The sequence below is a fragment of the Loxodonta africana genome, chromosome 1, assembly GCF_030014295.1.
Source record: "Loxodonta africana isolate mLoxAfr1 chromosome 1, mLoxAfr1.hap2, whole genome shotgun sequence".
NCBI classification, from domain to species: Eukaryota; Metazoa; Chordata; class Mammalia; order Proboscidea; family Elephantidae; genus Loxodonta; species Loxodonta africana.
Genome location: NC_087342.1, coordinates 202,604,562 through 202,621,798, shown reverse-complemented (window position 1 = coordinate 202,621,798; position 17,237 = coordinate 202,604,562). Strand labels below are relative to the sequence as shown.

General features: G+C 34.1%; 1 protein-coding gene across 5 annotated transcripts in view; it reads left to right on the top strand.

Annotated features, from left to right (window-relative positions):
• Positions 1-17,237, top strand: part of HBS1L (HBS1 like translational GTPase) — a 97,406-nt gene that overhangs the window by 55,274 nt on the left and 24,895 nt on the right. For all 5 annotated transcript variants that reach the window (XR_010322940.1, XM_003404052.4, XM_064291080.1 and 2 more), the window contains 6 exons: positions 384-492; positions 5,243-5,505; positions 5,996-6,161; positions 10,298-10,415; positions 15,442-15,588; positions 17,036-17,110. Coding sequence is in view for 4 of the 5 variants with exons in the window: in XM_003404052.4 (XP_003404100.3) it covers positions 384-492; positions 5,243-5,505; positions 5,996-6,161; positions 10,298-10,415; positions 15,442-15,588; positions 17,036-17,110 (878 nt within the window). In the remaining variant the exon portion in view is untranslated. The remainder of the gene's footprint in view (positions 1-383; positions 493-5,242; positions 5,506-5,995; positions 6,162-10,297; positions 10,416-15,441; positions 15,589-17,035; positions 17,111-17,237) is intronic.

Sequence of the window (17,237 nt, the reverse complement as noted above, 5' to 3'; positions counted from 1 at the left end):
TAACTGACCAAATAATTTTAGTATTGTGAAAGGGCGTGGTAAGAGAGGGAGGTGTAGGGTCTAGGTATAATGTCAGGACAAGGCTCAGTGCAGAAACCACCTTGTGATCTCTTAATACTGAAACTGAACAGTCAGTTCAAAATTAGGAAGAGATTTGAAGGAGATTGAGCATAGGAGAGTCCAGACAATAGGGGATTTCCCAGAAGAGGGTGATAGGAGAATTTCTTACAGTATTTTAATATTTTACTAAATGTTTTTGTAAAGGCGTGAATTCTATGAAACTTAATTATCATATCTATAGTTATATGACATAATAGGTAATACATATATTTCTAGAAATTCACTGTACTTAATTAGCCTTTTATGTTTTACTTCTTAATTAGGAAAATCAGTAGATTCTCAGTCATCTCGAAGTGATTCTGAAATTGTGCCAAAAGTTGCTAAAATGACTGTATCTGGAAAGAAGCAAACTATGGGATTTGAAGTACCTGGGTAAGATTTTAAAACTCTAATTTTTTGAAATCAATATTGTCTCCTATTGCTTGTAAAAGACAGATGTGTTTCAGTTTTATATATCATTACCATTGAAATACCTACCATACGTCCTCAGTATGACATAGTACAAAGAGAGAAGAAAAACCAAAAAACCAAACCTGTTGCTATCAAGTTGATTTTGACTCCTAGTGACCCTGTGGGACAGAGTAGAACTGCCCCATAGGGTTTCCAAGGAGCACCTGGTAGATTTGAACTGCTGACCTTTATGGTTAGCAGCTGTAGTTCTGACCTTTATGGTTAGCAGCCACTATGCTGCCAGGGAATTAGAGAAATTAAGCCTGATGCTAGCCTTAGTTGTGTATATCACTGAATTTATATCACTGTCAGTTTCCTCACGTGGAATAAATAGCATAACATAAAAAACAAACATTATTTTATGAAATCCCGCACTAAGTTTTTATGGCTCTAAGTGGTATATGTAAATGGTGTTTGGGAATTACTGTCACTGAATCATGGAATTATTAAAAAAAATTTTCTTTTTTATAATTAAAATGCTATCTTTAAATTTCTTCACATTTTCATATTGAATAAAATGGATTGTTGTAACAGACATAAAAAATAATACCTAGAATTTCAGACATCTAGTGAAAAATTATAATAAATTATACATTTAGTAGTACTTATTTTTTTTCATAACTGCAGTTTCTAAAAAAATTCCAAGAGTTTTTAATGGACAAGTGCAAGTGGGTTACTTAAGGCTTAAAGGCACAATTGAAAACATTACTTTTTAACCTCTTTAAGATTTTCAGATTTTTCAGTCACTTCCAAAATCTGTTCCCTATAAGCTTTATATATTTTAACTGCCAGTAAGATAGAGTAGAACACTGTTATCAAAATGAGCAATGAAGGTTTGTTTTTGTTTTTTAATTTTCAAGAAGTATAAGCTTTTTTTTTTTTTTTTTTATAAGCTTAGCAGAGTTACTTTTTCTCCTATACTTTCTTCTATCTAAATCCCGTATTTTCTTCTATCTAAATTAGTAAAAGTGTCATGAGTCTTGTTTAGGAAGAACTTCAATGACCACCTAGTTCAACTCTTGGATTTTATAAATGAAAGACTATCCACTAGATTTCAAATTAATGAGGATAAGGACTCTATATCTACAACATAGTGGACATTTAGTGTACATTAATTGAATGATTGGATGAATGCAAAAGTTAGTTTTTATCTTGAATAAGTTCAGCCCATTGAAATAATTTTGAATTCTGATTCAATTACAAAAAGCTTAATGTATATCCTTTTTGTGAATTGAGATTGAATTGTCATAAGGATAGGTGCATTTTTTATTCTTAGTCTCTCCTGTCATTTTATCCTATTATAGGATTATTTACATTGAGAGAGAAAAACAAATAAAGTACATGATTCTTTATTCTAAGGATTTATGATCTTACTGCAAAAGTTTCAGAAGCCTTATTAAACATGTAAATAAGCCCAAATTAGTGTATTAGAAATAAATGCATAGTCCTCTGTGAATAATTCTAAAAATAGTTTGTAATAAATGATCAAGAAATACAAATAAATAATAAATACAAATAAATAATTCTTGAAAACCCAACTATGTACTTTACAAGTATAGTGCAGGCCTTCTAGAATTTTATTAGACTACATGCTTCATGAGGACAAGAAATCATTTATGTCCATCATTGTATTCCTCTCAGAGTAGTCTTTAAATATTTACCGATCAGTGTCTTTGAGGAAATACTTTTATTTTAAAATAAAGTTAGAAATAATTTAAAAGTAAAAACACAGCTTGTGAGTCAGTATTTTGCTGTGGCCTTTTGGGAGAAGTCCTCAGAATGTGAAAGGTCTGTAATTATGGATTCAGCAAACTTTTTCTACACTAATATTGAAAATATTAAATACCACTCTGAAGATGCATGTTAGTCAAAATGGATAGGCCATTGCATAGTGAACAAATACTCTGCATTTAACCTTTTAAACCTAAATTATTAGCTTCCGGGTATCATTTAAATAACTCCAAAAAAAGCCTAAGCCTCTAGTTTCATGAAGAAACATTCCCACTTCTGGAAAGATTTTTTGTTTGTTTTTAATGAAGCTAGTCTTTTTAAAATATTTGATAAGGTTATAAAATTTTATCAGAAGGCATCCGAAAAAACAATCAGCTTATTCTTTCATTCATAACAATCAGTAATTATAGCCCTGAACCGAGAATGGCCATTTTTGGACCTCGTTTTAGAGATTTTTAAAAATCTTAAAATAATGACTTTTATTTCATAATATACAAAAGTGTTTGCTAAGTGCAGACTTACCTAGGATACTTTTCTAATTATACCCACGCCTCGCTTATCGACATGGTTAGGGTCCAAAGACTAGGTCGTTATGTGAAAATTGGCATTATATGAAAATGAAGGATGATCAGATCACAAAATGGAGGACGACAACATCATTATGTACCTGCCAGATCACATCATACGTAACTATCAAATTACATCATTACATAACTGCGAAAACACTGAGAGTCACAGCCCAGCCAAGTTGACACGTAACATTAACCATCACAGCCAGCGTTACTCTCACCTCTCACCTCAGCATTTGTTACTGCCAGATGTATGTTAATGTACAAAATAGTTGGACAGTAGATTTTTTACTATTGTAAATGCAAAATGTCAGATAATGAGATAAACAATAAGTGAGCAGTGGGTGTACTGTGGTCACTTCCCTCGAACACTGTATAATTTTTGTGAATTAATTTGCACTTTACCTAAGATTTACTTCAAAGGGAATGTTACCATGAAAATGAGAAAACCTTTTACGTTATTGAATTGTAAGTGAAATGACCAAGTCAGACCTATATTTTGTGAAGAACTTGCTGTCTTGAGTAGCACCTCTGGGGGCTGTCTGGATTGGTGGGTGAGCTGAGAGCCATACTCCTACCTACTCTGTCAACCATGACAAGTCTGCTTTATCTGTTTTCCATATTGGATTTAACATAAACATTCCACTGGAGAAAAGATTCTGTGACCAAAACCAAAAAATATTTGATTTCTCCCAGGGTGAATCAGAACCAGAGCCTATGTCTAGTCATTCTGATAGAAAACGTTTATTGTAATTTGTAGTTTCTTTTACACCTCTAAGTGCAGATTTGTCAGGTAGCCGTGGTGTTTCTCATAAACGTTTGTACATGTTAGTCTAAATTTGATTTCACTTAATTTGCCTGTTGGAATTCTTTAAAGAACAGAAACATTTTCTATGTATTAATTTTTCTCCTAATTAGTTCAAGATGGAACTAATGTGTTTATGCAGTTTTAAAAAATAAATACCTAAATTTATTAATAGAGATTTGCAAAAACAGGATAAAATGGGAATGGATATGAGGTTTTTAATTAAGTTGCAAATATAACTAGTGTAACTCTTTCTGAAGCTTAGAATGAATGGCCAGTGTTGAGCGTATAAAATGTCCTGAGAGGGAAATACTAATCTGTTTTTGGATATAGTGGGAAAGAAGACAATAGATGTACTACTCTTGCACATTTCCACTATGCCACAGTCTTAAGTGGTTATTGCAAATTGTTTCGTGTATGTAGTTCTTCTCTGCCAACTCCACATTGAGTTGAATATAATTAGCTTTTTTCTCACTTACTTGCAATTTAACCTACTCTTTTTCCTAATTCTGTTTATCCAGAGCTATGTTATCCATAGCTGTGAGTCATATGGTAGACTGATTAATTAGATGGCATTCTTTGTAGGTCTCCTTGGTGGCACAGTTGGTTAAGAGCTCAGCTGCTAACCAAAAGATTGGCAGTTTGAATCCACCAGCCGCTCACTCCTTGGAAACCCTATGGAGCAATTCTACTCTGTCCTACAGGGTCGCTATGAGGTGGAATTGACTTGATGGCAACGGGTTTGGTTTTTTTTTTTTTTTTTGGTGGAGAAACACTAGTACTAATTTCTATGGGGAGTATTCAGAGAGCTATCGAAAAACTAAGATTAATGTTTAACTTTTGGAAGTATCTTCACTGTCAGAGAGAGAATAAATTAAACTAGATGGCCTTGCTTCTAGTTTACATATCTGAGTCCCTCACTAGATTGTAGGCTTTTCTGGAAGTGGTAGAGGACGTTCTTATTTTTTATATCTTCTTCTCTTCTCAACATCCAGTGCCTAGTATAAGTTGTATTTTTTAGGAAATCAAGTATTTGTTGAATTAATGAATTAAAACTCTTCTTCCAAAAGTGTTAAGAAAATATAGACATTCAGAGCTGTGTCCTTTAAGAATAGTGTTTGCAAAAAAGAAATAAATACCGTAAGTCTCTGTCCTGTTGGATGAATGAGTTAGGAGAAAAACAATTTTTTAATACTAATTTATTTCTAGGAACACATTTGGTGCAAATTTTCACAAAATATCTCCTTTTTGCCATCTGTTTATGATGGAATTACATAGCCAAGGAGATAGGCTTAGACTTTAAATTTCAGTTATTTTACGGGGTATTTTCTTCTTATCTTAATTTTTGGTAGACTGTTTTTCTCCTGGGATCTTCCACGTCTGTATTTGTGTGGTTTGGGTGTAGTTACTTATCATTTCCACCTTAACAGACAGTAGTCATTTATCAGAGATCACTTTTGGTTTGGAGTGTAAAGGAATTTGAAGAAACAACTTCTCTGCCTTTCTAACATTTAAGAGTTCATTTGAGATGTTTAAAACATTTTTTTCCTATTTCTACTTTCTGTAGACTGACTGCGGAAGAAAATGGTCATAGTTTCCACACACCTCAAAAAGGACCTCCCAGTGAAGATACCAGCATTGCTTCTTCTGATGTTCTTGAAAGTGTTTCTAAGTCAGCTCTTCTATCCCACACCGTTCAGGCATCTGAAGAGCAGAGTTCAACACCAACTCCAGTGAAAAAGTCTAGCAAGCTGAAGCAGCAGATAGATGTGAAAGCAGAACTGGAGAAGAGGCAGGGGGGGAAGCAACTCCTCAACTTGGTGGTCATTGGTAATGCCCTTTGTTGCTCAGCGTTGTCAGTCAGCTCTGTGTTAGGCCTGACATACTTTCTAATGGCCGCAAGGAAACTCTCATTCCACTCTGAGTTTCTGTCTGAGTGTAATTGACGTGGACCAAGGAGGCATTGCATCATAATGCTCTCTAGTCATCCTTCCAAATCTCCCTGGGGTAAAACACTGCCCAGTTACCAAGCAGGTCATTAGACTCTGTTATGGCACTTTCATTTTGTGAATATTTTGAAAATGTCCTGTCTTGTTGACAATTTTTAATTTCCAAAAAGCAAGGGAGTTTTTTCTGCTCTTTAAGAGACATGGTCTTTTATTCTCAATTTAGAGATGTCTTCACTGTATTTGATAAAAATTGGTATTTAATTACTCTAGATACTGACATGAACTATTGAATTAAACATTCATGTAATGCCTCAATATCAACAGCAACTGAAAAATGTATCTAGTATTAATTCTGACTCAATTTTCCTTAGGTCATGTTGATGCTGGGAAGAGTACCCTGATGGGCCATATGCTTTATCTTCTGGGTAATGTAAACAAAAGAACTATGCATAAGTATGAACAAGAGTCTAAAAAGGCTGGCAAAGCTTCATTTGCATATGCATGGGTTTTGGATGAGACTGGCGAAGAAAGGGAAAGGTAGTCACTATGTTTCACAATTTCCAGTTTGAAATGATATGTAGTCTTTTAAAATAAGTAGGTAATATGTGTTGAATTTATATGAAACACACCATGAAATATTTTAGAGATTGAATATTTTTGGGAAAAACCTTAAGTTATCAGAAAAATTTTTGTTATATTTTTCATTGTAACATTCTATATATATGTATTTTATCTTCAAAATTTGGTGAGAATAGTTTAAAAGAATGTTAGAGCTACACAAAAGAAAAAAGCAGTAAAAACCTTATGCTAATTATTTGTGGAAGAAGGGTAATTTATTCCTTTCCTAAGTACATACCACATTCTTGATTTTGACTTAGTATTATGAGTAAGACTCTTAATTTTATATCAGGTTATAAAGAAAAGTTAACTCTCTCTGAAATAAAGATGATCAGGAAATCCAAATTACTTTGATTTAAGTCATCTTTATACGTTTTGTACTATGTTTTTATGGGATAGAATTAACACACAACTCATTAAACACTTCGATATAGATTTAACCCAGTCCATAACTCCTCTGTTATTGTGTTCAATGCTAATTTTATGGGGATTCTGGCAGTAGAATGCAGCTACTGACATATTTCCGACCAAAGAATAGTTTCTTTTGAAATCTTTTTAGAGTGGAGATGTGTTCATATATGATGTTAGTGCTGTTAGGGATGAGGAGCCAATGGCACCTTTGTCAGAAAAGAGGACACCTTAGAAACTAAGAGAAATGGCAGGTATATCAGCTGTGTCAAAATAATGACTCTAAAGTCCTGTGAACTCCTGTGAAAATCCATCTAAGTCAACAAAGAAATTAAAACATGATCCCTGATATCTTCATTCTGTATATGAGTAGAGAATGTATTTGGATTTTCATACTTCTTTTTATGTGTATGTTTATTTTCTTGGAGTCATGGATAGTCTGCATTATAACATAGAAGATAATTCTCAGTAAAGCAGGTCATAATATTCCTCAGCTCTTCTGGTAAATAGGAATTTATATTACAGTTTTTATTTTCTCTCCCTTGTAGGTGTCCTCTTTAGTATCACAAACTTGTTTTCCAACCTAGTGAGGTGAACTAGTTGGACCATTGCCAATTTTGAAAAACAGTGGAATTGTATGTTGTTGTTGGGTGCCATTGAGTCTATTCTGACTCATAGCGATCCCTATGTACAACAGAACGAAACAGTGCCTGGTCCTACAATTGTTATGCTTGAGCCCATTGTTGCAGCCATTGTGTTAATCCATTTCATTGAGGGTCTTTCTCTTTTTCATTGACCCCGTACTTTACCAAGCATGGTGTCCTTCTCCAGGGACTGATCTCTCATGACATGTCCAAAGTATGTAAGACATAGTTTTACCATCCTTGCTTCCAGTTGGTTGGCCAGGTAGCTGTCTTCCAAATTTCTTCGCATAGATGAGTGAGCACTTCCAGTGCTGCATCCGTTTGTTGAAACATCTCAAATGATATTATTCTGTCAATTCCTGGAGTCTTGTTTTTCTCCAGTATACTCAGTACAGCTTGGACTTCTTCCTTCAGTACTGTCGATTCCTGATCAAATGGTACCTCTTGAAATGGTTGGGTATCGACCATTCTTTTTGGTATAATGACTCTGTGTATTCCTTACATCTTCTTTTGATGCTTCCTGAGTCGTTTAATATTTTCCCCATAGGATCCTTTACCTTTGCAACTTGAGGCCTGAATTTTTTCTTCAGTTCTTTCAGCTTGAGACATGCCAAGCATGTTCTACCCTTTTGGTTTTCCATTTCCAGCTCTTTGCACATGTCATTATAATACTTTGTCTTCTCAAGCTGCCCTTTGAAATCTTCTGTTCAGTTCTTTTACTTCATCATTTCTTCCTTTTGCTTTACTACTTTCAAGAGCAAGCTTCAGAGTCTCTTCTGACATCCACTTTGGTCTTTCCTGTCTTTTTAGTGACCTTTCGCTTTCTTCATGTACGATGTCCTTGATGTCATTCCACAACTCCTCTGGTCTTCAGTCATTAGTGTTCAATGCGTCAAATCTGTCCTTGAGCTGATCTCTAAATTCAGGTGGGATATACTCAAAGTCATACTTTGGCTCTTATGGACTTGTTCTAATTTTCTTCAGTTTCAACTTGAACTTAGCAATTGATGGTCTGTTCTGCAGCCAGCCCTTGGCTTGTTCTGACTGATGATATTGAGCTTTTCCATTGTCTGTTTCCAAGACATAATCAATTTGATTCCTGTATATCCCATCTGGTGAGGTCCATGTGTGTAGTTGCTGTTTATGTGGTGGGTGAAAAAAGATATTTGCAATGAAGAAGTCGTTGGTCTTGCAAAATTCTGTCACGCGATCTCTGGCATCATTGCTATCACCAAGGCCATATTTTCCAACTGCTGACACTTCTTCTTTGTTTCCAACTATTGAATTCCAATCACCAGTAATTATCAATGCATCCTGATTGCATGCTCGATCAAGTTCAGGCTGCAGAAGTTGGTAAAAATCTTCAACTTTTCTTCATCTTTGGCCTTAGTGGTTGGTGTGTAAATTTGAATAATAGTTGTATTAACTGGTCTTCCTCGTAGGCATATGGGTATTATCGTATCAGTGGAATTGTATATGATATCAGTATTAACAGCCTGAATAATTTTCACCTATAGCTTAGCAAGCAATTTTGTAAGGTATTTTGCTTTTTAGTTTTCTTTGCATCATTTAGTATGTAGGTAAAGAAATTGGGACTAGTATCATTTAAGTTAGAAAACTTGCTTAAGTTTACTTAATATGTTAGTTGAGTTGGAAAGTGAGCTTTCAGTCTCTGATTCCTAGACTTATCAGTCATTTTAGCTGTCTCTGATGGTATATCTGCTGGTTGACGGTCTTTTAATGTTTGCTGCTGTTCATTCAGCATAATGTAGTTTTAGAATATTCCTTTATTGATAGCAGAAGCTTTTAGATACATACTGGGAATTTTAACTCACCATCAAATATTCCTTATTAGCATTTCAAAAATATAATTAGTGTTGCTTATCACACAGGTGTTATTTATATATCCTCTGTTCTGCAAATGTTGAGAAACAGAAATTAGTAAAATAAGTGACATTTTCATATCCTGAGGGTTATAGTTACAGACCAGAGTTGAGTCAAAAGAGCGCACTCTGGTCAAAGCAGTCTGGGACAATTTCAGTGTAAGTCTCGGTTCATTAATGTTCTTAAGGTGCTCATGGATCCTAGATTATTTGTGGATTATTAAAGAGAATTAAGCATCACTTTGTCAGATTTGAATGACTCAGTTTCAGATTGAACTAGAATGGCTCGACTAAGGAGACCCACAGATGCCTTACTGCTAGGACGAACATCTGTCATTGTAATTGGGACTCTTCGTATTAAAAGGGAATGTTGTTATTCATTACTCTGAAGTATTCTGGGGAAAGTAGCATGAATGATTACCTAATTTATTGTCCACCTGAATTCCCCTCCTAAATTCCTGGGCTCTATTTTTAGAATGACTCAGTACTCTTCTAGATCCTCCCAGAGCTTTTTTATAATCTCAATCTACTGCATGGGTCTCCAGGAAGGATAAAATGGAGTGTGAAGCAAACTACTGTTAACCTCCCTCAGTTTTTTTCATTGAGCACCTCCTTTGATTCCTCCTTTAAAAAAATAAAAAAATGGGTAGTATACTGACTAACCTTGCAAATGAAAGTTTTATACATTTATATCTATAATTGATGAAACATAGACATAGAAGATGAGGAAAACTGCCATCTGATAGTCATTCTTCATTTAATCTTTTCTCATCTGCAGCATTTTTTTTCTTCCTACAGAGATGTGCACATATCTTTCTTTTAAAAAAATTTTTTACACTACTTCTTAAAAAAAAAAAAAAGGGAAATACAAGAATAAATTTTTTTTCCTTTAATTACACTGTTGTACCCACAACCTTGTTTCAAAGCCATACAGGTGTAATTCTATTGCGGCAGAAATTTCAGCTCTAATTGATAGCTTTAACTATACAAAATAATAGCCTATGTAATAAAATTTCCATTGTTACATAAGAATTTAGATTGTCATTTAACTTATTATTAAATATTTAATCCATTACACTGATGATATAGGGTATTCTAATCACTTTATGTTTTGTTTAAGGGGAGTAACAATGGATGTTGGTATGACAAAGTTTGAAACCAAAACCAAAATTATTACGTTAATGGATGCTCCAGGCCATAAGGATTTCATCCCAAATATGATTACAGGAGCAGCCCAGGTACCAGCTATTTCTTTAACTCTGGTGTACTGATTGTGTGTAAAATTTCCTGATGCTGAGTTTATAATTCTAGGATTTAAACTTCTAAAATATGAAGTTTGAAAAATAGAGAAAAATTGTATTTTCCAGGATGTTTTCATCTATACTTCATAAAATCTTTTCTAATTTATTACAAAGGAGCAAATGTATAAATGCTATGAATTTCTTTATAGTAAAATAATGATAAAGTACTTCATGAGATGTAGCTTTATATTTCATTTATTTATAGGTTGGAGTATTTATTTTAAGACCTGGCTTTTTACTATATAATATTCAAGTTCTATTATTTTTAAAGGGTTAATATGTGCATAAATAGTGAAGCTTGTAGTTTCCCCCCCGGTGGTTTATTTATTTTTTAAGATTAAAAAATTGCTTTGTAAACCTACATAATATTTAATAAGAATACAAAAAAAAAAAAAGGTTGATAACTTTAAATAATTAAAACAGTGAGAATAATTTCCTTTGTAATGGATGATTGTCAGAAAACATTGGGAATTAAAAAATTTGCCTATCGCCCATTAAAAGCAAATGCTAATGTGAGCATTTGTCAATCTAAAAAGTATATTACATGAATAAATTAGGATATATTTGAGGATAAAAAAAATTATTTGGTTCTATTTTAGGAAGCTGATATATAATCTCACAATGTTACTTTAAGGTTCGTGGATTGAATGAGAGTGAAGTTTGAAAAATAATAGTTATTACTGTTGATTGAGTACCTAATATGGGCCAGACACCATACTAGGTGTTTCATGTGCACTTAATCTAATCCTCATAAGAACTCTGTGAGGTAGTTATTATCCCTGTTTCTCACTGCATTTTCCAAAGGGCACAATATGTTTTTAATGTAATCTCTCTTTCTCTCCTTATATGTATCTCTCTCTGTGTATATATATTTTTTCATTCAGTGAATACTTATTGAATGCCTGCTGTATTCCAACCCTTTGGTAGGCTGTATGGGAATACAATGGAGTACAAAGCATATTTTAATAGTTTAATGGCAGAGGCAAACACCTGAATAAGTAGTTATAGATCTTTATGGATCTTTAGAGGCCAGAGTAATCATAAACATCATTTATTTCAAACTTCTTGTTGAATTAGGGTAGGAAAGGATTTTTAGGGATTATCTAACTGAATTCCTGTCTTAGTTATCTCTATATCAGCTCTGGGGGAATGTCCTTGCCTACTTTCAATATCTGTGGGCCTGGCATTCCTTGGAGATCTCCATGTATCTTGGTATCAATCTTCCCCTGGGTCCAGGAGGTTTTCAGCGCAGGCGTCCCAGGTCTAAATGACATGCTGTGTTCTCTGCTCTTCTTTGTGGTAGTCAAGTCCCTCTCTGCTTGCTTTTCTCTCTTTTTATCTCTTGTAAGATAAAAGGTTACAGGGAGACTCCCTTTACGTCTAATCAAGGCTGTGACCTGAGTAAGGGTGTTTGATCCCACCCTAATCCTCATTCACATGACCTAATCCTGCCTCATTAACAAAACAGCTCACTTCAAATGGGACCATAACCACAGGCATAGAGGCTAGAATTTATAACTTATCACAAAATGGAGGATAATCAGATCCCAAAATGGAGGTCAGCCACACAATACTGGGAATCATGGCCTTGCCAAGTTGACACATGTTTTTGGGGAACGCAATTCAGTCCATGACATTCCACCCTTTGGCCTCCCAAAATTCATGTCCTTGCCACATGTAAAACACTTTTACTTCATCATATCATCCCGAAAGTCTTAAATCAACTCTAAGTCCACATTCCTTCCTGGGGCAAACATCCTCTTCATATGTGAACCTGTGAAATCTAGAACACAAGTTACCTGTTCCCAAAGTTCAATGGTAGAACAGGCACAAGGTTGTTACAAATGGGAGAAATTGGAGGGAAAGAAGGAATAACTGACACCAAGCAAGTCAAAAACCCAGCAGAACAATTTACATTAGCTCTCAAGGCTGGAAAATAATCCTCTGTTCTCTGAGACCATCTAGGCAGTGGCCATGATCTCTGGATTCTGGGTGGAGGTCCCTCAGCCTTGGGCTTCAGCTCCACCTTCCAGGCACACTGGGATGGCAACTCTGCTCCCTTGGCTTTGGATGGCCCCATTCTCTTAGTCCAACTGAGTGGGTTAAGGAAGAAATTCTTAGTTATCTAGTGGTGCTGTAACAGAAATGCCATAAGTGGTTTTAGCAAGCAGAAATTTATTGCATGTCATGGTTTAGGAGGCTAGAAATACGAAATCAGGGCACCGGCTCTAGGGGAAGGCTTTCTCTCTCCGTCAGCTCTGGGGAAGGTCCTTATCTCCTTTCAGCAACTGTGGGCTCTCGGTTCCTTGGAAATCTCCACATGTCTTGGCATCAGTCTTCCCCTGGGTCTAGGAGGTTCTCAGCGCAGGGACCCTGGATCCAAAGGATGTGTTCCTCTCCTGGCTCTTTGTTGGTAAAAGTGAGGCCCCTCTCTTTCTGCTTGCTTCTGTCTCCTTTTGTCACTAGTCAAAGAGATATCTTCTTATCAAAATGAAGAAATAGACTCAAAGCTATTAAGCAGTTTACTCAGTGTGCAAAATACTGTGGTAGGCTTCGGAGATATAAAAAAGCATACAGGGCATGCTGCCTCTCCTCCAAAAAATCATAGCATAGATATGTAAGACTTGTAAGGATGGAACAGTTAACACAAATGTCCTATAAGCATATAGATAGTATACATGATGAAGAAAAATTGCTTTATATTACTTGATCATAAAAACCTTCCTTAAAAATGTTTTAAGCATTTGAGCTCCCAAAGACAAGAGCTGTTGCATAGAAAGAATATTAACAGAGAAATTGCTCAGTACTTTTTTTTGGAGATGGCAATAAGAAAGAAGATTAGGAAGAATACTTATGGCCTTAGATATCTTAAATCCAGTTCAGTGAAGTTCAAATTTTAATCTAAAATGGTAGATGTAATTTCACCGTTATTAGCAAAATCTGATGGGAAAGAAATTTACAATTATTGAACCTAGGATTTGCAAGGTCAGAGCTGGGTGTTTTATATAAACTGTGTTTAATCCTTATCGTTTGTGGGCAGTAAGCAAATTGATACCCAGTGAGATTAGACTGTTTGCCTAAGGTGTAAGACCCATTGGTAACTAAGCATATGAGTGGAAGGGCCAATTTTCAAATTCATTGCTCCAGTTTGTACTCTTAACAAAGAATCTTTGATCAAAAGAATTGGGTCTAATTGAAGAAATTAGAGTCTAGCATCATAAGTCAGGAAGGAATGGATTTGAATGCACTTGAGGATAGATGTAGAACAGAGGGAGTATTTGGGTATGAGTAAAGGGAAAAAATACAGTAGTGTAGATTGCCCCACCAGACAAAGCATATGAGTGATACTTCTGATTTAAGTTATGAAATTCTCTTCTAGGAGCAAACTATCTGGTAAATTCTTGGCTTACTTTATGACATTTAATTTTTCATTATGATGTAGATATATGATACTGTATATGAAATTCTTTAAAAATTGGACAGCACAAGTACAAAATGTCATTCAGGGAGCAACAGAGAGAGAGGCTATTCTGGACTCTGTTCTGACCAAAAGGCCAGAGCACTTAATGATGTGGATGGAATATAAGAGGACCCTGAGAGAAAGTGACTATCCTGGAAGAGTCTGGAGAGCTGAAGTGGGGAATACCAGATTTAGTCATTGTGTTATAGATTATAGAAGAGCAGGCTTCTGTGAGATTCAGGAATGCGTGCAAGGCAAAAACTATAGAAGAGAAAATGACTTGAAAGATAGTGTATTCCTTTAAAAAAAAAAGCCCTGACAGGCCATTGACAAAAATAATTGATGAGAATGAAAATGGAGGAGCATGGATGACTGCACAGACTATTTTTTTTTTGCATATTTCCAAAGGATGCATCCATAGGATGCAAATGGATCACATAAAGAAGAACCAACACAGATAGTTGGAACCTATAAAACTAGTTTCAATAAGGCTAAAGTTAGCTTCTTTCTGTCTTTTTATTTGATATATATATATATATATATATATATATATATATATATATATATTGTGTGTGTGTGCGTAAATTGTGTATGAGAAAAAAAGTGTCTTTCGTCTGATTCTCAAAATGATCCACAAAGATTAGGAAACGTACACAAGGTTCTGTTTCAGTGGCTCAAGAGAATGAATGTGCTGGTTTTTTTGGTAATTATTCACAGTTTTTCATTATTATAAACAATACTGTGATGAATATCTTTGTAGATCCTTAGATTTCTTTGGTATAAATTCCTAGAGGTAGAATTGATGTGAAGTAAAATATAATTTTTTGAAAAGTCTGTGAAAATTCCCTCCAGAAGGGTCATGTACTTGACAATCCCACAAACAGTGTCTGAGAATGCCCGTCTCACTGCCACAGGGAATGATTCTGTTCTTTTCATCTTCAACAGTGTGATTCCCAGAGCTGGGGAGGGAGGGGTATGTCAGTGTTTTCTAAATTTCCTTTTCTTTGGTTACTATTGAATTTTAATTTTTTCATGTTTATCGGCTGTTTATATTTCTTCTTTGTAAATAGCTTGCTTGTATCCTTTAACTGTTTTTCTTGTGGAGCTGTCTTTTTTTCATTTTGGGGTAAAGACTATACAGTGGTAGTATGTATAGCCTTTACTGTGTATCTGCAAATATTTGTCCCTGCTTAATTATCTTTTCATTTTATTGTTTTTTTTCCCCCTTTGCCCAGACATTTTAACTGTTATGTAATCTATTATGGAACTATTTTATTGTTCTTTATCTCATTATTTTTGGTGTTGTGCTAGTACTTCTTTTTATTTTCAAATTTTAATCCATCTGTAAAATTATCTTGTTTGGTTTGTTTTTGGTATCTGGTGTCAGGTTTGGATATATCTGCCTTTAAAATCTCTGACTGATACAGTTAATTGAATAATCCATCCTTTGAATTAAAATGCTGTGACATTATTTCTAATTTTGATTTTTTTTTTTTTCCTCAGGCAGATGTAGCTATTTTAGTTGTGGATGCTAGTCGGGGGGAGTTTGAAGCTGGATTTGAGACTGGAGGACAAACTCGAGAACATGGCCTCTTGGTCCGTTCCCTGGGAGTAACACAGCTTGCGGTTGCAGTCAATAAAATGGATCAGGTATTTAAGGCTTTATGAGACTTCTTTTTAGATGCTAATTCAGATATTTCTGTGTCCATACAGATGACCTCAGCTGTGACTAGTATACATTTCATTAGTTTGGTTGCCATATTTTTAAAAAATAAATTCATGATTCTGATATTAAGATATTAGTCATTTTTAAGCAAGAAGATGGCTTTTCATTGTCAAAATGAATAAAGGAAAGCTGTAACATTGTTTTTATTTATAGAATAATACACATTTGTTGTAGTAGAATGAAAGCATAGTAAAACTAGAAATAACTTATATTGCCAACTCCCCCTCAAAAAAAAACCCAAAAACTTCTAACATTTTATTTTGCATATCCATCCCATTTATTTTGTAGATAAAAAGATTTTTTTTGCATTAGGTCATAATCTATTTTATTACCTGCTTTTAAAAAAATTTGACAATATTCTTGTGTATGTTTCCAAGTAATTAATGATTCTTATGTAAAGAGGTTGTTTTTGTGGCTTTATTTTAGCCTATTTTGAAGATATACTATAATTTATTCAGTCCTCTACTTTTGGACCATTTCTAGTTATTTCTTATGTGTGTTTGTGTTTAGAAATGGTTCATTCTGTGGGAATGTCTGGCCTTGCGTATACATTTGAAGATTTGTCGAACACCATATGAATGCCTTTGAGAAAAGTCCTTGTTTTTTTACTGTGGGCACATATGGTGTATTCACTTTCTTAAACTTTTACCAACACTGCTATCATTAAAAAATTGTTTTCTAATTTGATATGTACGTCTTTTAATTCACTCTTCTATGAGTTTTAATAGTATTTAAATATATTTATATGTTAACCATTTGTATTTCTGCTGCGGAAATTGTTTATATAAATAATTTGCTCATTTTTGAAGCTTTTTTAAGTCAGTTTATAAATGTACTTTATTAAAGGTATTAATTCTATATCCGTAATTTTCCCAGTTTGTTATTTGACTTTTAATTTTATTTATGGTGTATTTTTCACATATATTTAACTTTATAAATACTGTGTAATTTCTTCCTTTATGCCTAAGAATTTTCTTACCCTGGAATCAGATGTTCAGTTAGTTCTTTTATGATATCATTAGTATGTATTCTTTTTAGCTTTCCCCATCATTTTAGTATGAAAATTTTAAAGTATAAAGAAATAGTTAAATAATTTTACAGTAAACACCCATATTGAACTCACTAGTTAGATTCTACTAGAGATAATTTACTCTGCTTGCTCGATTACCTGATTTTCTATCTATCCTTTCATTTATCATTCAGTCCATCTTATTTTGAGATGCATGGCTGAGTTTTAATTTTAATACATGTTTATGTTAATTTGATATTTGTATCTTACATAGTTTTGATTGATATTTTGTGGCAGAAATTTAAATTTTGTGTATAACATATTTGGAAGGACAGTTTTAAAAATAATTGGGTCTTTATCAGGTTAATTGGCAATACGAAAGGTTTCAAGAAATTACTGGAAAACTTGGGCACTTTCTTAAGCAAGCAGGTTTTAAGGTAAGAAGGTTTTAAATTTATTTATTACTCTGTTTACTTAAGTCTCATTTTACATATATGAGAGGGGAAAAGAAGAATATCCTGAATTCTTGTCTTGTTAAATATGTTTAATTCTCATTTCTCCTTG